We start from the raw sequence: 22405 nt of genomic DNA, 5'->3' as shown, positions 1-22405 counted from the left end.
ATGAACACCTTTTCCCTTTGTTTCCTTCTTCCCCCCCCCATAAATTATAAATTAACTTATAATGTGCAAACATTTTCTTCTTATTCATAGGTCTTTACAATTAATTAATTGTTCATTCAAGGATGGCATGATGGCTTAGCACTGTACTACAGCGCCAGCGATCACCGGCCGGGTTTAATTCCCCCAACTGTAAGGAATTTGTACATTCTCCTTGTGACTGGTCGGTTTCCTCTGGGTGCTTTAGCGTTCGTGAATTGAGGGTGTGCTATTTTGGCACCAAAACGGGCTACCCAATGCAATCCTCGCTGATCTGATTTGATTTGACGCAAATGACGCATTTCACTGTATGTTTTGATGTACATGCAACAACTAAAGCTAATCTTTAAATCTCTTGATCATTACTCTAAAAGCGTAACTTACAACAGAGGTTTTCAGGCAGAGTTTGGACCCAAATATGTTCTCAATTTTCTGAATTAACTGGTGGTGCTGTTGGTCGTTCATCCCTTCAAAGAACCTGCAAGCCAATATAACTACTTCCTTGGGATGGGTTTCCAACCAGTCTCTGAACTCCTTGAAAGCATCCTTTAAAATACAAAACTGTGATTAAGGAAAGCAACCTTAAAGATTTTAAGCAACCTATCTTTTTTTGCATAATCCTTTCTACTACTGGGTATAGAAATCACATAATAGAGTACAAAGTGAATTTTATTGAATTGGATGCCCATTGGTCGCAATGGTTCAGAATCAGGTTTAATATCACTGGCAAACTGCATGTTGTGAAATCTGTTAACTCGGCAACAGCAGTACAATACATGATAAAAAGAGAAACGAAACTGAATTACGGTAAGTGTGCATATTATGTAGTTAAATAAGTAGTGTAAAGACAGAAATAAAAATAGTAGTGTTCATGGGTTCAACGTCCATTTAGAAATTGGATGGCAGAGGGGAAGAAGCTGTTCCCAAAACACTGACTGTGTGCCTTCAGGCTTCTCCATGGTAGCAATAAGAAGAGGGCACGTCCTGGGTGGTGGGGGTCCTTAATGATGAATGCTGCCTTCCTTGAAAGATGTCTTGGATACTAAGAGGCTAGTACCCATGATGAAGGTGACTAATCTTACAACTCCTTGCACCTTGCTTTGATACTGTGCAGTGGCTCCTCCCCCATTCTGCAGCCGGTCAGAATGCTCTCCCTGTACATCTATAGTAGTTTGAGTGTTTCAGGTGACAACCCAAATCTTCTCAAACTCCTAATCAAATATAGCCGCTGTCTTTCCCTCTTTATAGCTGCATCGTTATGTTGGGACCAGGTTAGTTCCTCGGAAATCTTGACTCCCAGGAACTTGAAATTGCTCCCCTTCTCCACTTCTGATCCCCCAATGATGATTGGTTTGTGTTCCTTCGTCCTACCCTTTCTAGTGTCCGGTATCAGTTCTTTGGTCTTACTGACACTACCACTCAGCTAGCTGGTATATCTCGCTCCTGTATGCCCTCGCGTCACCATCTGTGATTCTGCCAACAATGGTTGTATCATCAACAAGGTTATAGATGGTATTTGAGCTATGCCTCGACACATAGCCATGGATGTAGAGAGGGTAGAGCAATGGGCTAAGCACACATTCCTTAGATGCCCCATTGTTGATTGTCAGTGAGGTGGAGAGGTTATTACCAATCCAGACGGACAGTGGTCTTCCGGTTAAGAAGCTGAGGATCCCGTTGCAAAGGAAAGTACAAAGCAATCAATATACTCAGTGGCCACTTTATTAGATATCTCCTGTACCTAATAAAGTGGCCACTGAATGCATAATTCCAAAGCAATCAATATATCAAAATCAGGTTTACTATCACCGGCATGTGTCATGAAATTTGTTAACTTAGCAGCAGCAGTACAATGCAATACATGATAATATAGAAAGAAAAAAAAAGTATGTATATTAAATAGTTGATTGAAACAGGGCAAAACAGAAATAATATAAAAAAGTGAGGTGGTGTTCATGGGTTCAATGTCTATTTAGGAATTGGAGGCCAGATAGGAAGTAGTTGTTCCTGAATCACTGAGCGTGTGCCTTCAGGCTTCTGTATCTCCTTCCTGACGGTAACAATGAGAAGAGGTCATGTCCTGGGTGATGGGGATCCTTAATGATGCACGCCGTCTTTCTGAGGCACCGCTCCTTGAAGATGGCTTGGATACCATGGAGGCTTGAACCCAAGATGGAGCTAACTAATTTTACAACTTTCTGTAGCTTCATTCGGTCCTGTGCAGTAGCCCCCTCCATACCAGACAGTGATGCAGCCTGTCAGAATGCTGTCCACAGTACATCTATAGACGTGTTCGAGTGTTCTAGGTGACAAACCAAATCTCTTCAAACTCCAAACGAAATATAGCCACCGTCTTGCCTTCTTTATAGCTGCATCGATATGTTGGGACCAGGTTAAATCCTCAGAGATCTTGACACCCAAGAACCTGAAATTGCTCACTCTCTCTACTTCTGATCCCTCTATGAGGATTGGTATGTGTTCCCTCATCATACCTTTTCTGAAGTCCACAATTGGCACTTACTGATGTTGAGTAAGTATGTAAGTATATCACGTAGCAAATCCAATACTGACCACTTCACATTACTTACCTAAACAAATTTCTCATCCTTTCTTACAAAAAAAGCATTTTTCACTGTAAACCTTGTACTTTATCTGACACTTCTCAATTATAAATATGGAGTTGGTTAGCAAGTCTGTGGAGCTACATATAATTAGCCAACATTACTAACGTTGTTGGATAAATCACAGCTGCTGATGAGCCAGCTTACTAGAGCGAGATCGGATATCTAGTTGAGTAGTGTCACGACCTCTTGTTCAACATTAGCATATCTAAAGTGTTGATTGTTGACTTCAGGAAGGGGAAGGAGGATGAACATGTGCCAAAATGCATTGGGGAATCAGCGGTGGAGAGAATCGGCAGCTTTAAATTCCTGAGCATTAACCTATCAGATGGCCTGTCCTAAACTCAGCACACAGATGCAATCATAAAGAAAGAGCACAATGTCTTTACTTTCTTAGGTTAAGGAGGTTCACCTTGTCACCAAACACTAACAAATGTCACAGATAATACTAGATAAAGTATAGTACTTCCTCTCCCCTCTTCTTCTATTCCTCACTCTGGCCTCTTACCTCTTCTCACCTGTCAATCAACTCTGCACCCCCCCCCCCAGATCCCCTTCCCATTCTATCAGATACCTTCTTCTCAAGCCCTTTATCTTTCCTGCCCACCTGGCTTCTTCACTTATCACCTTCAAGCTATCTTCCTGCCCTTTCCACCTACCCTGTTATTCTGGTATCTTCCCCCCTTCCTCTTCAGCCCTGGAGATTAGTGTTGGCCCAAAATGTCGACTTTTTATTCATTTACATAAATGCTGCCTGACCTGCTGAGTTCCTCCAGCATTGTGTGTGTGTGTGTGTGCGCGCGCACACAGACTTTTTCATATTCACATTATAGAAAGTATCCTGACTGGTGCATCATGGTCTGGGACAGCAATTCAAATGGGCAGAAGCTGCAGAATGGTGGACTATCCCTCCCCACCTGCAGTATCTACAGGAGGTGCCACCTCAAGAAGGCAACATCCATCAACGATCCCCACCATCTACGCCACGCCACCTCGCAGCTACCACTGGAAAGGAGGCAAAGAAGCTTGAGGTCCCACATCACCAAGTTCAAGAACAACTATTTCCCCTTAGCCATTTGTTTCCTAAAGCAATTGAAAAAAAATGGTAATCACTACAGTTTAGCAACACCATGATCATTTGGCACTAAAATAGGCTTTTTTATTCCAATTGTGTTCTTTCTTGTAAAAACTGTGTATAAAAGAAGGGTCAGAGCTGTCTCTATTTCCTGAGGAGACTGAGGTCCTTTAGCATCTGCCAGACAATGCTGAGGATGTTCTACGAGTCTGTGGTGGCCAGTGCTATCATGTTTGCTGTTGTGTGCTGGGACAGCAGGCTGAGGGTAGCAGACACCAACAGAATCAACAAACTCATCCGTAAGGCCAGTGATGTTGTGGGGATGGAACTGGACTCTCTGACGGTGGTGTCTGAAAAGAGGATGCTGTCCAAGTTGCATGCCATCTTGGTCAATGTCTCCCATCCACTACATAATGTACTGGTTGGGCACAGGGGTACATTCAGCCAGCGACTCATTCCACCGAGATGCAGCACAGAGCATCATAGGAAGTCATTCCTGCCTGTGGCCATCAAACTTTACAACTCCTCCCTTGGAGGGTCAGACACCCTGAGCCAATAGGCTGGTCCTGGACTTATTTCATAATTTACATACTACTATTTAACTATTTATGGTTCTATTACTATTTATTATTTATGGTGCAACTGTAACAAAAACGAATTTCCCCCGGGATCAATAAACTATGACTATGACTATAAATCACTAGATTCTGGAATGGCTCCAGAAGACTGGAAAATCGAAAATGTCACTCCACTCCTCAAGAAGGGAGAGAGGCTGAAGAAAGGAAACTATAGGCCAGTTAGTCTGACCTCAGTGGTTGGGAAGATGTTGGAGTCGATTATTAAGGATGAGGTCACAGGGTACTTGGAGGCAGATGATAAAAAAGGGTGTAGTGTGCATGGTTTCCTCAAGGGAAAATCTTGCCTGGCAAATCTGTTGGAATTCTTTGAAGAAATAACAAGCAGGATAGACAAAGGTGAATCGGCTGATGTTGTGTACTTGGATTTTCAGAAGGCCTTTGACAAGGTGCCACACACAAGGCTACTTAACAAGCTACAAACTGAAGGTATGACAGGAAAGATTATAGCACGAATAAAGCAGTGGCTGATTGGCAGAAGGCAAAGAGTGGGAATTAAGGGAGCCTTTTCTGGCTGGCTGCTGGTGACTAGTGGTATTCCACAGGGGAGGGGTCTGTATTGGGATCGATTCTTTTTACGTTTTATGTCAATGATTTAGATGATGGACTTGATGGCTTTGTTACAAAGTTTGCAGATGATACGAAGGTAGGTGGAGGGGCAGGTAGTTTTGAGGAAGTCGAGAGACTACAGAAGGACATGAACAGATTAAGAGAATGGGCAAAGAAGTGGCAGATGGAATACAGAGTTGGGAAGTGTATGGTCACTTCCTAACTTCTACTTTGGTAGAAGAAATGAAAGGGTTGACTATTTTCTAAATGGAGAGAAAATACAAAAAAACTGAGGCACAAAGGGACTTGGGAGTCCTTGTGCAGGATTCCCTAAAGGTAATTTGCAGTTGAGTCTGTGGTGAGGAAGGCAAATGCAATGTTAGCATTCAATTCAAGAGGACTAGAATATAAAAACAATGATGTAATGTTGAAACTTTATAAAGCACTGGTAAGGCCTCACTTGGAGTATTGTGAGCAGGATTGGGTCCCTTATCTTAAAAAGGATGTGCTGAAACTGGAGAGGGTTCAAAGGAGATTCATGAATGTGATTCCAGGATTGAATGGCTTGTCATATGAAGAGTGTTTGATGGCTCTGGGCCTGTATTCACTCGAATTCAGAAGAATGAGGGATGATCTCATGGAAACCTATCGAATGGTGAAAGGCCTTAATAGAGTGGATCTGGAGAGGATGTTTCCTATGGTAGCAGAGTCTAAGACCAGAGGGGACAGCCTCAGAATAGGGGGTTGTCCTTTTAGAAGAGAGATGAGGAGGAATTTCTTCAGCCAGAGAGTGGTGAATTTGTGGAATTCATTGCCACAGGTGGCTGTGGAGGCCAAGTCTTTATGTATATTTAAGGCAGAGGTTGATAGATTAAGGCATGAAGGGATGGGGGAGAAGGCAAGAAATTGGGACTGAGAGGAAAATTGGATCAGCCATGACGAAATGGTGGAGTAGACTCGAATGGGCCAAATGGCCTAATTCTGCTCCAGTATTTTATGGTTTTATAATTTAAAGTTTTCCTTGTGAATGTTGCTTCTATGATGCTACGTACCTATGATGCAGCTAAAAGTATGAGAACCAAGGAGAGGAGTAAAATAAATGACTGCTGAGCATTGACTGATGGAACAAAGGGTAAAGGTAACAGGTTTAGGGAATCTTGATTTTCAAGAAATATCGTGGCTTGGGTTAAGAAAAAAAAAGAGGAGCTTAGCAGGTAAGAACAAAAGGGGTACTTATGGAATATAAGGAAATGCAACTGAATGCTTAAGGAAGAAATCAAGAGAGTTAGAAAGGTATGAGGTTGCCCTAGGAGACAAGGTGAAGGAGAATCCTAAGAGATTCTACAGATATGTTAAGAGCAAAAAGATTGCAAGGGACAAAATTTGTCATCTGGATGATCAGAATGGTAATCCATGCGAGGAGCCAAAAGAGATAGGTGAAATGAATTTTTTGCATCTGTATTTACTCAGGAGATGGACACAGAGTCCATAAAAGTGAAACAAAGCATCAATTTCTTGGACCCTATACAGATTACAGAGGAGGAGGTGCTTGCTGTTTTCAGGCAAATTAGGGTGGATAAAGACCTGACAAGGTGTTCCCTCGGACCTTGTGGGAGGATAGTGCAGAAATTGCAGGGCACTCGCAGAGGTATTTAAAATGTCCTTAGCCATGTGTTAGGAGCTGGAGATTAGAGGATAGCTAATGTTGTTCTGTTGTTTAAGAGAGGCTCTAAGAAACAAATAAGGAAATTTTAGACCTGTGAGCCTGACATTTATAGTGGGTAAGTTATTGGAAATATTCTAAGGAGCAAGATATACAAGTATTTGAATAGACAGGGACTGATTAGGGATAGTGCCTAACCAATCTTAGAGTTTTTTGAGGAAGTTACCAGGAAAGTTGATCAAGGAAAGGCAGTAGATATTGTCTACATAGACTTTAGCAAGGCCTTTGACAAAGTCTCACATGGGAGGTTAGTCAAAAAAGTTCAGTCATTTGGTATTCAAGATGAGGTAGTAAATTGGATTAGACATTGACTTTGTAGGAGAAGCCAGAGAGCGCTAGTAGATGGTGGCCACTCTGACTGGAGGCTATGACTAGTGGAGTGCCACAGGGATCAGTGTTTGTCATCTATTTCAATGATCTGGACGATAATATGGTTAACAGGATCAGCAAATTTGTGAATGACACCAAGATTGGGGGTGTGGTGGACAGTCAGGGAGGCCATCATGGCTAGCAGAGGGATCTGCATTAGCTGGAAAAATGGGCTGAAAAATGGCAGATGGAATTTAATGCAGACAAGTATGAGGTGTTGCACTTCAGTAGGATCTACCAGGGTAGGTCTTACACAGTGAACAGTAGGGCACTGAGGAATGTGGTGGAACAAAGGGATCTGGGAATACAGGTCCCACTTTTCATTGAAAGTAGCATCACAGGTAGATAGAGTCGTAAAGAAAGCTTTTGGCACATTGGCCTTCATAAATCAATTTATTGAGTACAGGTGATGGAATGTTATGTTGAAGTTGTGTAAGCCGCCAGCGGAAGTAGTGGATGCGGGTTTGATTTTAACGTTTAAGAATAATTTGGATAGGTATATTGAACACTACAGTACAGAAGCAGGCCCTTCAGCCCATTCAGGCTGTGCGTAACGATTAATCTGGCTAGTCCCATCGACCTGAACCCGGACCATGGTCCTCCATACCTCTCCCATCCATGTACCTATGCAAACGCACATCCACCACTTCCACTAGCAGCTTGTTCCACACTCTCACCACTCTCTGAGTGAAGACGTTCCCTTTAGCTATTTCACCTTAACCCATGATCTCTTGATGCAGTCTCACCCAACCACAGCGGGAACAGCCTACTTGCATTTACCCTATCTTGCCCTCATACCTCTATCAAATCTCCCTTCATTCTCTTACACTCTAGAAAATAAAGTCGTATGAAATTGTATTTCCCTAAAGCTACTTCAGATCATGTTTGTTAGCCGTCTTACCTGAACAGTTATAGTTGTATAGATCCCGTGGACAAAGTGCAGATTTTCAGTTGTATCATTTGGTTTATAAGCAATCCGAAGATCAAAGAATCGAATTCCTTCCTCCAGCTGTTGAGTTACATTGGATTCCTAAAATATAAGTAACAGAATTCTAGTTTTAAAATCCCTCCTGCTGTATAATTAAGTTGATGTTTGCTCTCTCTTTGACTCCATTTCAAAACAGCATTTTCATTCTTTTCCTCTGGAAGCTCCGGAAAAACCTTGTGTCTCTTTGCTCCCATTCAATGTTTTACTGGGCTTCTGATCTCGGCAATGTCTCTTTGTGTGATGTAGACACTTTTTTTACAGCATTATTCATTTCTATTTCAGCTGCATCAACATCCTGATCATCCAAACTCTCTGCGATGGTATTTTTTAATGCACATTGATGCGCTGCTGTGGAAGCATGCATTAGGAGTTTGTGTAGATTCGGCATGACGTCTAAAACTTTGACAAACTTCTACAGATGTGTAGTGGGGAGTATATTGACTGGCTGTATTGCAATCTGGTATGGAAACACCAAAGCCCTCAAATAGAAAATCAAAATACAAAAAAAATTCTGGGTACAGCATAACAGGTAAAGCCCTCCCAACCATTGAGCACATCTACGTGGAGCGTTATCACAGGAAAGCAGCATCCATCAGCAGGGACCCCCACCAATCAGGACATGCTCTCTTCTCGCTGCTACCATTAGGAAGAAGGTACAAAAGCCTCAGGGCTCACAGCGCCAGATTTAAGGACAGTCATTACCCCTCAACCATCAGGCTCTTGAACCGAAGGGGATAACCTCACTCAACTTCACTTGCCCCATCACTGAGATGTTCCCACAACCCATGGGCTCACTTTCAGGGACGCTTTATCTCATGTTCTTGATATTTATTGCTTACTTATTTTTTTTTTTGTATTTGCACAATTTCTTGTCTTTTGCACACTGGTTGAGCAGCCAAGTGCGTGGGGTCTTCCACTGATTCTATTATGGTTATTATTCTATTATGGATTTATTAGTACGCCCCCAAGAAAATGAATCTCAGGGTTGCATACGGTGACATATGTGTACTTTGAACTTATAATCCTCATAAAATTCAACTTCTTGCAAGGTCATAAAGTGAATTGGGATGTTGTACAAGCATTTTTTAACATATCTCTTTTTATTCTTTATACATATGCTCTGCATATGCCTAATAATAAAATTGCATATTCTACACTTAACTATTTCAGAGATAGGTGGTAGAATGTTTTCAGTTACAGAGGTTAACTAAATCACAAGTGGGAAGGGATTGAAGGAGAAGATGGTTTATAAAGGAGAATCACAAGGCGGCTAATAAGACAAGATATTCATTGCCATAGATGGCCGCGGAGGCCAAGTTATTGGGTATATTTAAAGCGGAGGTTGATAGATTCTTGATTAAGTAAGGGCATCAAAGGTTATGGAGAGAATGGCAGAAGAATGGGATAATAAATCAGCCATGATAAAAAGGCATAGCAGAGTCAATAGACCGAATGGCCTAATTCTGCTCCTACATCTTATGATTTTCTACTGGACCTAGTGCCATGAGGTAATGTCGCTTGACAAATCAACCCTTGTGGGGGTTTCAACTGCAAAGAGCTACACCTCACATCAAACCAACCAACAGCTCTCGACACAAACCTCTTAAAGGGCATGATCTGCAATCGTCCCTTCTGTCACGCACTCACTGACAGAAAGGAAGAATCACAAACAAACCAAATAATGAATGACAGACTTACAAACAGGACAAAGGCACCTCAAAGCACAAAGCCAATCAAGAGAACCACAAAAGGAGAAAAAGAGGGAAGATACAAGAATCCTGGCAATCCAATGATTTATTCAGACTGAACGGACACCCATCACCATTTTACTGCTATTTAAAATGTGCCAGGTTCCTTAAGGTTGTTATAGCCAGGGTGGTAGTAGTGTTAAGTTCCTACACTTATCAAATGCTCCCAATGGTGTGTGACTCTGACAGCCTCTGACAACCAAGTCCTTCAAGTGTGGCTTAGTTGCTATGCCCAACGGAACTGTTTCTACTGACAGGAGAAGGGGCAAAGGTGGGTTACTGGTGCCTTAAAATGAGTTGCCTCAGTGGTTGGCAGCTCATCTAGGGGAAGGAAAACTCTGATCTCAAACCTCCACTGCCTTGCAGTTATACCCACTCACGGTAAAGACTATGGGAGTAAACCCCGATGAAAAACCCAGAGCTGGAGTCCCTAAGGCACTCCTACGTTGAGTTCAATGCTGACTAGCAACTCCCGCGAAGCCGCTGGTGCCACACTGTATCGGTCTCTGCCGTTCCTTTAGATTCATCAGCTGCATGGAGAGGGGGAACCTGCTGCATGATCAACAGCTTATTCTCCATATCCTACTGCCCTGGCTTGTGTATCGCGTAGACAGCGAGGACGCAACATCCGTAGTCGACCTCGACCAATGGAGGGCCTCTTCAAATGTGCCAGGCAAGCTGCAGTGCCCATAACAGTAACGTGAGACTTGCAGTTTAGAGAGGGCCACAATGTGCAGATTCTGACTAATTCCCATGTAAAACGGTAGTCTGACTCCCATTTATGTCATTGACCTACCTATCACAAACTGTAAACACCAGAGACAGAAGCAAACCATGTCACTGGAATATAGAGAAACTGACATAAAACTGCAAGAAACAAGACTGTACAGCATCATCACCACATAGAACAACATACACAAAAAGCTGAGGGAATTTAGGGACCGCATGAGTGGTTAAGTGGTTTAATCTCATTAAAACATCACATGAAGATCTTATTTTATTATTTTCCGTATATTCTTTAAAATGATAATACAGTATAACACATTATAGAAGAAAACTTTTCAAGCGGAGCAGCTAGAAGATTGGAACAATTATTTCAACTAAAGAAAAGATGACTTTGCTCTCCGTATGTGATTAACATTAAAGAATGTATGAAGACTTATATTAAATAAATTAAGGTAGTCTTCATACTGGTATCTGACACTAAAATGGATCCTGTTTCAGGCTGTTGAGTGAAAGCCATTAAAAATGGGGAAGGATCATCGTGGCACTTAATGGGACTTGCAAATGAAGTATGTTATTAAGACAAAGGAATCTTCACCCTCTGCCTAACCATGGCACACTACATTGGAATAACTACTGCTTACAAATGCCTTGCAATGTTGGCTGCAAAAGGCAGAGCTTACCTGTGTCGTACACCATCTGCGTATCTCTGGGCGTGTGATGCAGGGTATTATGTGATCCAGACAGTTTAAAAACTTATCTGAAGGTTTGACGGGAGAATTTAAGTCCAAGCAGTAGGACATGGAGTCATGGCTTCCTGCAAAGGAACAACAGTCATTCTATTTACCATACGATGAATCACAAATGCACACAGGTCAATCACCAATCTACTAACCACATTTACCACACATCAACACAAAGCAATTGCTAAGAAGCTAGATTTCCCCCATGTTTGGTACACATAACACTAAATCACAAGCCGCCCTCAAAACATCTTCAAATTGACAATGTGTGTGGAATGAGGTGATGGCACTCAATGGCTGTGCATTGTTTGAATACCCCACATTTACCAGCTGGTATTGGACGTACAGTCAGTGGGCACATTATTAGGTACACCTGTACACGTGCTCATTAATGCAAATATCTAATCAGCCAATCATGTGGGAGTGTTCGTTTGGTGGAAGAACAAGCTGGACACTCAGGGATTTGGGCTATCTTTTTCCTTCTGACTATGTTTTTTGAAATCGTAACCATATGTGCTGTTTCTCCAATGTGCAATGTGCTTTGTGTCATTGGCAATGTGGTGTGCACCTTAGAACGGGAGGAACGCTGTTCGATTTGGCTATATTCATGTACGGTTGAATGATAACTAAACTTCAAAGTTCAAAAATTCAAAAGTAAAATTTATTATCAGAGTACATGCATGTTACTACATACAGCCCAGAGATTCTGTGGGTATACTCAGCAAATCTATGGAAAAGTAATTGTAAACAGGATCAATGAATAACAAACTGTGCAAATGCAAACATAAATAAATAGCAATAAATAAAGAGAGCATGAATAAACAAGATATGGGGTCCTTAAAGTGAGACCATCAGTTGAGGGAACACCAGAAATAGAATGAGTGCAGTTATGAGTGAGTCCTGAAGATCTTCTACCATCTACCTGATGGCAGCAGCGAATGCACAGGGTTATCTAATCCAGAGGGTTAGTAACTTTAAACTCCTGGGTGTCACTATCTCAGAGGACCTGTCCTGGATCCATCATGTAAATATAATTGCAAAGGAAAGCACCTCAGTGCATCCACTTCCTCAGGAGTCTGCAGTGATTCGGCATGGCAAACCTCTATTGATGTGTGGAGGGAAGTGTGCAGACTGGCTGCATTACCGCCTGGTATGGGAACACCAATGCCTTTGAGCAGAAATACGACAGAAGGTAGTGTATTTGACCTAGTACATTATAGGTAAAGCCCTCCCAGCTTTGAGCACATTTACATGAAATGCTGTCGTAGAAAAGCAGCATCCATCATCAAAGATTCTCACCACCCAGGCCATGCTCTTTTCTCGCTGCTGCCAACAGGTAGAAGGTGCAGGTACCTCAGGACTTGCACCACCAGGTTCAAGAACAGTTACTATCCCTCAACCATCCGGCTCTTCAACAAAAGAGGATAACTACACTCATCTGTTGCGATGTTCCCACAATCAATGATCTCACTTTAAGGACTCTTTATCTTGTTATTTATTGCCATTTATTTATATTTGCATTTGCACAGTTTGTTGTTCATTGATCCCGTTTACAGTTACTGTTCTATAGATTCGCGAAGTATGCCACCAGGAAAAAAAATCTCAGGGCTGTGTGCGGTGACGTGTACATACTCTGGTGATAAATTTTACTGAGAACTTTGATTAGCTACAGGAGCTAACTACGTCTGCATGCTGCTATGCATTGAGTTGTTGCCACTGCTGGAAGAACAGGTGCACTAACTCAGGTATCCTGGAGGAAGCTAACATTAACACCACAGCCACAATCGTGACTCAACACCAATTGCGATGGGTCGGCCACGCCATCCGTGTGCCTGACTCCCGCCTCCCTAAGCAACTCCCATTCGGCCAACTCAAGGATGCAAAGCGCACTCCCGGAGGACAGGAAAAGTGGTTCAAGGACAATATCAAAACCCACCTGAGGAAGTGCCACATCAACCTGACTGGACGGGAGAAATTAGCACAGGACAGGAAAAGCCGGAAAAGAACTGCCTATGAGGGAACTGCACAGATGGAAGAATACCTCCACCATGCCACTGAGACTAAAGGCTGATTTATACTTCTGCGTCAACTCGACGCTGTAACCTACGCAAGTGACCTACGCGTGTTGTGAGCATTTATACTCGTGCGTTGGTGTGTCTGCGTTGCTCTGCAATTCGGGCACATCGCGCATGCGCACACACCTGCCTGCGCAAGGCTTCATGGTCATGGTAGTCTTTCTCGGGGTAAACAAGTTTAAAGCCAGCGTCTTTTTTCGTAAAAGCGAAATGTGTCCTCCATAATTTCGGAGGTCTGTAAAGATTTATGGAAAGCATTGCAGCCAGAGTTCCTTCCCTGCCCTTCAGTCGCCCAATGGGAAGCTATTGCGGCGTAGGAGGAAATGCGATGTTACCAAGCAGACCAATCACAGTTGTTGCATTCTGCATTGCTGCAACGCATAGTTACATTTTGGGAGAGGTGCACGTCAGGCTATGGCCTAGGGATCCGCGTAGGCTCTGCGCAGGATTCACGGCAACGCCATACCTACGGCGTCGGGTTGACGCAGAAGTATAAATCAGCCTTAAGCAGTTTCAACATATGGAGGGACTAGGAAAGGCCCAACCAGCTACATCCACCACCACCTCAATGACCTACAGCTGCCATCACTGCAATCGGACTCGTGGATCACGGATCCGCCTCCTCAGTCATCTTGAGGCCCACAAGTGACCAGATCAACCACCAGGAGGAGACTATGAGTGATCGCTGATGCTGATGATGTTGCCATGATTGGCTGATTAGATTACTGGCATTACCCGAGGTGTACAGGTGACCCTAATAAAGTGGCTACTGAATGTATTTTTTTTAATCCAATTCCTAGGGTCAATTCTTCCATGTTTTTGTAAACGTAGACAAATGTAGGTCCCCTGAAGACAGAAACAGGTGAATTGATTATGGGGAGCAAGGACACGGCAGACCAATTGAATAATTACTTTGGTTCTGTCTTCACTAAGGAGGACATAAATAATCTTCCAGAAATAGTAGGGGACAGAGGGTCCAGTGAGATGGAGGAACTGAGCGAAATACATGTTAGTAGGGAAGTGGTGTTAGGTAAATTGAAGGGATTGAAGGCAGATAAATCCCCAGGGCCAGATGGTCTGCATCCTAGAGTGCTTAAGGAAGTAGCCCAAGAAATAGTGGATGCATTAGTGATAATTTTTCAAAACTCGTTAGATTCTAGACTAGTTCCTGAGGATTGGAGGGTGGCTAATGTAACTCCACTTTTTAAAAAAGGAGGGAGAGAGAAACCGGGGAATTATAGGCCGGTTAGCCTAACGTTGGTGGTGGGGAAACTGCTGGAGTCAGTTATCAAGGATGTGATATCAGCACATTTGGAAAGCGGTGAAATGATCGGACAAAGTCAGCATGGATTTGTGAGGGGAAAATCATGTCTGACGAATCTCATAGTATTTTTTGAGGATGTAACTAGTAGAGTGGATAGGGGAGAGCCAGTGGATGTGGTATATTTGGATTTTCAAAAGGCTTTTGACAAGGTCCCACACAGGAGATTAGTGTGCAAACTTAAAGCACACGGTATTGGGGGTAAGGTATTGGTGTGGGTGGAGAATTGGTTAGCAGACAGGAAGCAAAGAGTGGGAATAAACGGGACCTTTTCAGTATGGCAGGCGGTGACTAGTGGGGTACCGCAAGGCTCAGTGCTGGGACCCCAGTTGTTGACAATATATATTAATGACTTGGATGAGGGAATTAAATGCAGCATCTCCAAGTTTGCGGATGACACGAAGCTGGGTGGCAGTGTTAGCTGTGAGGAGGATGCTAAGAGGATGCAGGGTGACTTGGATAGGTTGGGTGAGTGGGCAAATTCATGGCAGATGCAATTTAATGTGGATAAATGTGAAGTTATCCACTTTGGTGGCAAAAATAGGAAAACAGATTATTATCTGAATGGTGGCCGATTAGGAAAAGGGGAGGTGCAACGAGACCTGGGTGTCATTATACACCAGTCATTGAAAGTGGGCATGCAGGTACAGCAGGCGGTGAAAAAGGCGAATGGTATGCTGGCATTTATAGCGAGAGGATTCGAGTACAGGAGCAGCGAGGTACTACTGCAGTTGTACAAGGCCTTGGTGAGACCACACCTGGAGTATTGTGTGCAGTTTTGGTCCCCTAATCTGAGGAAAGAAATCCTTGCCATAGAGGGAGTACAAAGAAGGTTCACCAGATTGATTCCTGGGATGGCAGGACTTTCATATGAAGAAAGACTGGATGAACTGGGCTTGTACTCGTTGGAATTTAGAAGATTGAGGGGGGATCTGATTGAAACGTATAAGATCCTAAAGGGATTGGACAGGCTAGATGCAGGAAGATTGTTCCCAATGTTGGGGAAGTCCAGAACGAGGGGTCACAGTTTGAGGATAGAGGGGAAGCCTTTTAGGACCGAGATTAGGAAAAACTTCTTCACACAGAGAGTGGTGAATCTGTGGAATTCTCTGCCACAGGAAACAGTCGAGGCCAGTTCATTGGCTATATTTAAGAGGGAGTTAGATATGGCCCTTGTGGCTACGGGGGTCAGGGCGTATGGAGGGAAGGCTGGGCCGGGGTTCTGAGTTGGATGATCAGCCATGATCATAATAAATGGCGGTGCAGGCTCGAAGGGCTGAATGGCCTACTCCTGCACCTATTTTCTATGTTTCTATGTTTCTATGTTTTTCTTCCCATCTGGTCTGAATGACTTCCACCAGTCACATCCTTTACTTTCTCGTCAACATCCAAAAGCCACATAAACTCAAAACTACCTTAGTCCATTTCCTCCTTTAGAAGCAGATGTCATTGAGTAACCGGTTATGTTTTCAAATGACACAGCATAATCCAGGAATGAGTCCTTTCAGCTACAAGCTTGTTCTCCTTGGAGGGATGTCTGCATTTCACCTTTCACATTAACCTATGACCTCTAGATCTAATCTCACCCAACGTCAGTGGAAAAAGCCTTCTCACATTTACCTTATCTATACCCCTCACAATTCTGTATACCTCTGTCAAATCTCCACTCAATCTCCTACGCCCCAGGGAATAAAGTTCTAACCTATTCAACTTTCCCTTATAACTCAGCTCCTCAAGTCCTGGCAGTATCCTTATAAATTTTCTCTGCACACTTTCAATCTTATTTAGATATTTCCTGTAGATAGGTGACCAAAACTCGACACAATGTTCCAAATTAGACCTCACCAACATCTTTCACAACTTCAACATAACATCCCAACTCTTATACTCAATACTCTTGATATATGAAGGCCTAAAGTTCTCTTTACAACCATATCTACCTGTGATGCCTCTTTCAAGGAATTATGGGTCTGTATTCCCAGATCCCTCTGTTCTACTGCACTCCTCACAGCCTCCCATTGACTACGTAAGTCCTATCCTGGTTGGTCCTCCCAAAGCGCAACACTCACACTTGTCTGCCTTAAATTCCATGTAAAATTGAACGTAACTTTACATTCAGATCCATTATTTGAATGCAAAACTTGGAAATTTCAATTTAGTAAACTGAATTTAATAAATTCAGGCTCCTGAACCAACGTAGAGCATGAGATTAGAGATAACTCTACCACACCTTTGAGGCATTGAGCAGATAGCCAGAAAATTTTTCCCAGGGTGGAAATGGCTAATATGAGGAGGCATACTCTTAAGATGATTGGTGGAAAGTATAATAGGGATATTTTGAGGTATGTTTGTTTTTTACATGGAGGGTGGTGGGTGCGTGGTAGAGGTAGCTATCAGGTCACTTAAGTATCTCTGAGATGGGCACATGGATCACAGAAAAATGGAGGTCTATGTGGAAGGAAAAGCTTAGATTGATCTTCGAGTGGGTTAAATATCAGCACGACATTGTGCACCAAAGGGCCTATACTGTGATATTCTATATTCTATTATGGTACTACGCATATAACCCTCGAGAATCTGAGCTCAAATCCCATGGAAAATTCAATTTAATAAACTAAATTTACTAAGTCTGTTTTGTTGAGAACTTAAATCTGTTTGTTAATTGGCTTCAGCAAAAGGAAACAGTCCCGCATAGCTTCATTGGGCTGTGTTCCATGTTGGTGGTATTTAATGCTCTCTGGTATGCCTGACAAATAAACTGAGAACAATAGAGGTTGACCATGAAACCACCAACATGCCATGTACCAATTGGGAACATGAAGAAGTGGGATGCAGTGGCCTGGAGCACTGAGTCTGAAAACAGGAGTAGCATTAAATATGTGGTGTTTCAAACTAAACTCTCCTGATGTCAGGCAGTCGTGATGAAGGTTCTTGGCCCAAAACGATGACCCTATACCTTTCCACAGATGCTGCCTCCAGCATTCTGTGTATGTTACTCCGGATTTCCAGCGTGTGCTGAATTTCTTGTGTTTTAAACTGAAGTCACTTTCTGCTTTAGGCAGGCAATTACCAACATTCACATCACAAAAATTGGCATCCTCATTCCTGAAGTAAATTCTACCCTATTTTATTGCGGGATGCATGTTTGCTGTTGGGAGATGGGAGGGTGACAACAGTGCCAAGAGTTTAAAGAACAGAGGGAACTTTATCTCATTCTGGGATGTTTGTAGAGTGTTGCATTCTGCATCCCTAAACCAGCACTGAATCCACAAACACCAACAGAGGCCGACAAAACAGCAGCAACAAAATTACATTTCTCAGATATTTCCTCACTTCATTGTCATCAGGACCCAAGTCACTCAAATCTTTATTCCCCGTTACTTGTCTAAATATAATAGACAAGTCTTTGCCTATTGTTCTCTTTTCCTTTCCACAAATTTACAAAAAGGCCAGCTGCGTTAATTTACATAAGAAAATATAGTTCCTTGAAAGTGGCATTATAATTCCTTAAAACTGACATCACGGGTACATAGGATAATAAAGAGACCTTTTGGCACACTGGCCTTCATAAATCAAAGTATTGAGTACAGGAGTAGAGATGTTATGTTGAAGTTGTAGAAGACATTAGTGAAGCCTAACTTGGAGTATTGTGTATAGTTTTGGTCAGCTACCTACAGGAAAGATGTCAATAGAAATGAAGAGTACAAGTAAGATTGAAGAGTAAATGTAAGCGGGCTTTTTCCACTGAGGTTAGGTGAGACAATAACTAGAGGTCATAGGTTAAGGGTGAAAAGTGAAATATTTAAGGGGAACCTGAAGCTCTTCACTCAGAGGGTGGTGAGAGTGTGGAACGACCTGCCAGCAGAAGTGGTGGATACGAGTTCGATTTCAACACTTATGAGAAATTTGGGTAAGTACATGGGTGGGAGGGGTAAGAAGGGCTATGGTCCTGGTGCAGCTCGATGGGACTGCCAATGGCAGAATAATAGTTCAGCATGGACTAGATGAGCCGAAGGGCCTGTTTCTGTACTGTAGTACACCCTGACCCTGTAAATCTCAAGAGCAGCGCCATTCAATCTGCCCAAACCTCATTTCCTTTTCTGTACCAGTTCCCTAAAGCTCACAATGCCTTGACCTTTCAAATTTTTAGCTACGCCCTCTTTAATTAGATACAGTGATCTAGCCTCCAGACCTCTCTGGGAGTACTGAATTCTGGAGATTACTTACTTATTTGACACATTGCTGGAGAACTTCTTTCTACACCTATGCTGACTACAAAAGGCAAGAATGACCTGACAGAGCCATAGTTACCTGGAATAGCCAAATTGCACAGAGCTATGTCCCATAACTTTTCCGGCAGGTCTGACATCCATTGAGAAAACTGGTTCTGGATAAGACTTGGAAATACTATTTGCTCCTTTGGCCTTGAATCTGCTATTTTCTGCAACGAAAATTACAAAGAAATTATCAGTTTTATTTGATGTTGTAAGTTTAAAAGGTCTATTCTCAAGTAATGGAGATACAAGGCTGCATTTCCCAAACCTCCTCACATCAAAACTTACTAACTCAATTGGTGCCAGATGCCAAAATATCCCAGATTACAGTGAATGAGGCAGCAAACCTGTTTAGTCAATGACAGACATGCTGTAACTGTGACGGTGGGTGCACAAGACTGGCCTGCATGGTCAAATTTAGTTTGAACAGGATATTATATTCAGGGAGTTGGACAAATGGAACCTGAATTCAGATCCCAGAAACATGTACGCTGTGTGACCAAGAATACCACACATTTCCAGTGGTTTCAGCACATCTTAACCAATGCAATGTTGGAAAATACCAAAAAGCAAAAGTGGCGGGTGCTAGACAATTTTGATAAATACATACCTGGGAGCAAATTATGCTTTTGTTCACCATGATGCATCATCCAGTGAGTTTTCAACCTGGTTCCCCTGCCTATTGCACTCAGCTGCACACTGTCTGAGAGCACAAGATGTAATGTAATGAGCTCATAATGAGTTCAAAAGCAGAATTACGCAAAATCATCAATCACAGATCATTAAGGAGGGGGGAGGGTAATTTTTGCCGCAGGAAATAAGTGAGTTTGAATGAAATGGGAAGTTTAAATCTTAAACCCAAATTCAACTCAGTTCAAACTGTGGTTTTAAACAGAGGTACATTACATTTAGGATGTAATGCTGAGGCTTCATAAGGCGTTGGTCAGACTGCATTTGGAGTACTGTGAGGAGTTTTGGGCCCCATATCTAAGAAAGGATAAACAACAGGAATTCTGCAGATGCTGGAAATTCAAGCAACACACATCAAAGTTGCTGGTGAATGCAGCAGGCCAGGCAGCATCTCTAGGAAGAGGTGCAGTCGACGTTTCAGGCCGAGACCCTTCGTCAGGATCAACTGAAGGAAGAGTGAGTAAGGGATTTGAAAGTTGGAGGGGGAGGGGGAGATCCAAAATGATAGGAGAAGACAGGAGGGGGAGGGATAGAGCCAAGAGCTGGACAGGTGATAGGCAAAAGGGATACGAGAGGATCATGGGACAGGAGGTCCGGGAAGAAAGACAAGGGGGGGGGAAACCCAGAGGATGGGCAAGGGGTATATTCAGAGGGACAGAGGGAGAAAAAGGAGAGTGAGAGAAAGAATGTGTGTATAAAAATAAGTAACAGATGGGGTACAAGGGGGAGGTGGGGCATTAGCGGAAGTTAGAGAAGTCGATGTTCATGCCATCAGGTTGGAGGCTACCCAGACGGAATATAGGGTGTTGTTCATCCAACCTGAGTGTGGCTTCATCTTTACAGTAGAGGGGGCCGTGGACAGACATGTCAGAATGGGAATGGGATGTGGAGTTAAAATGTGTGGCCACTGGGAGATCCTGCTTTCTCTGGCAGACAGAGCATAGGTGTTCAGCACACATTTTAATTCCACATCCCATTCCCATGTTGAAGGAACAACACCTTATATTCAGTCTGGGTAGCCTCCAACCTGATGGCATGAACATCGACTTCTCTAACTTCCGCTAATGCCCCACCTCCCCCTCGTACCCCATCTGTTACTTATTTTTATACACACATGCTTTCTCTCACTCTCCTTTTTCTCCCTCTGTCCCTCTGAATATACCCCTTGCCCATCCTCTGGGTTCCCCCCCCCCACTTGTCTTTCTTCCCGGACCTCCTATCCCATGATCCTCTCGTATCCCTTTTGCCAATCACCTGTCCAGCTCTTGGCTCCATCCCTCCCCCTCCTGTCTTCTCCTATCATTTTGGATCTCCTCCTCCCCCTCCAACTTTCAAATCCCTTACTCACTCTTCCTTCAGTTAGTCCTGACGAAGGGTCTCGGCCTGAAACGTCGACTGCACCTCTTCCTAGAGATGCTGCCTGGCCTGCTGCGTTCACCAGCAACTTTGATGTGTGTTGTTCTAAGAAAGGATATGCTGGTACTGGAGAAGGTCCAGAGGAGGTTTAGGAGAAGGATCCCAATAATGAAATGGTTAACATATGAGGAGTGTTTGAAGCTCTGGGCCTGTAAAAAAAAAAATGATTCTGGGAACAAAAGGGTTAACATTTAAGGTGCAGTTGGTGGCTCTAGGCCTATTCTGGCTCTTGTTTGATAGTATTAGAGGGGAAATCCCTTTGAAACCCACTGAACAGTGAAAGGACTAGATAGACCAGGTGTGTTTCCAATACTGGAAGAATCTAGGACCAAAGGTTGCAGCCTCAAAATAGGACATTCCTTCAGAACAGAGATAAGGTGGGATTTATTTAGCCAGAGAGTGGCGAATCTGTGGAATTCATTGCCACAGATGTCCGTGGTGGCCAAGTCACCAGTATATTTAAAGCGGCAGTTCTTGATCAGTAAGGGCAACAAAGGTTATGGGTAGATGGCAGGAGAAAGGGAAAGTAAATCAGCTATGATCGAATAGCAGTGCAGACTTAACTGGCCCAATGCCCTATCTCTGCTCCTAGTCATATGGTCTAATACAGGGATCCAACCAGACAGTCACTGCAACTGCATGAAGAAGTTTCCTAACTCTTGTAAATACATTCTCGTTTTTAAAGTTAAGCTTGACAGCCTGGTCTTGGGAAACCCAGCAGATGAAAGAAGCCAAGACGGTGGGGTGCAATAAAGTAAGTGACTTACAGTAATCCTTGAGCCAAAAAGAGTACTTCCTCTCAGCCTCACAACTCAGCGTTAAACATCTAACTGAACCCACATCTCTAAACACCCTCCAAATCCCACAACCCACTTATGACCTCCATCCTCACCATTGCTCTTTACTTCCCAAATTTATTTATTTAGTATTACAGCATAGATTGGACTCTTCCGGCCCTTCGATCCACATCGTCCCAGCAACCCCGATTAACCCCAACCTAATATGAGACAGTTTACACTGACCGATCAACCTACCCGGCATGTCCTCGGACTCTGTAAGAAACCGGAGCACCTGGGGAAAACAGAGACTCCTTACAGAACGGCGCTGGAATTGAATTCCGAACTCAGGATAGCGTTGCACTAAGCGCTATGTTACCATGGCGCCCAAATCCTCCAAGCAGTCCAGAGGACTGGAGCGGGAAGGATGAAGAGTGAGTGGGTGGGTGGGTGAGGGAACACAGGAGGATAAGCATAAACGCAAGGTAATCTGCAGATGCTGTAAGTCCAAAGCAACACACACAAAATGCTGGAGGAACCCAGCAAGTCAGGCAGCATCTGTGGAAAAGAGTAAACAATCAATGTTTCGGTCCAAATGAAGGTTCTCGGCCCCAAACATCGACTGTTTACTCGTTCCCATCGC

The 22405-nt window shown here is 43.2% G+C and overlaps 1 protein-coding gene across 8 annotated transcripts in view; it reads right to left on the bottom strand.

Annotated features, from left to right (window-relative positions):
* Positions 1 to 22405, bottom strand: part of si:dkey-66a8.7 (PI-PLC X domain-containing protein 1) — a 28956-nt gene that overhangs the window by 3782 nt on the left and 2769 nt on the right. For 3 of the 8 annotated variants that reach the window (XM_063054553.1, XM_063054554.1, XM_063054559.1), the window contains 5 exons: positions 19491 to 19583; positions 18918 to 19047; positions 11151 to 11284; positions 7910 to 8038; positions 421 to 582 (listed from right to left, as the gene is read on the bottom strand). In XM_063054553.1, coding sequence (XP_062910623.1) covers positions 421 to 582; positions 7910 to 8038; positions 11151 to 11284; positions 18918 to 19047; positions 19491 to 19520 — 585 coding nt within the window. In that variant the 5' untranslated portion in view covers positions 19521 to 19583. Of the gene's footprint in view, positions 1 to 420; positions 583 to 7909; positions 8039 to 11150; positions 11285 to 18917; positions 19048 to 19490; positions 19584 to 22020; positions 22058 to 22405 lie in introns of all 8 variants that reach the window. The other 5 variants (XM_063054561.1, XM_063054560.1, XM_063054555.1 and 2 more) reach the window with 4 other exon arrangements.

Source organism: Mobula hypostoma, chromosome 7 (assembly GCF_963921235.1).
Source record: "Mobula hypostoma chromosome 7, sMobHyp1.1, whole genome shotgun sequence".
Classification (NCBI taxonomy): domain Eukaryota; kingdom Metazoa; phylum Chordata; class Chondrichthyes; order Myliobatiformes; family Myliobatidae; genus Mobula; species Mobula hypostoma.
The sequence above is the reverse complement of the archived record's forward strand: the minus strand, read 5'-3'. Positions and strand labels throughout refer to the sequence as shown.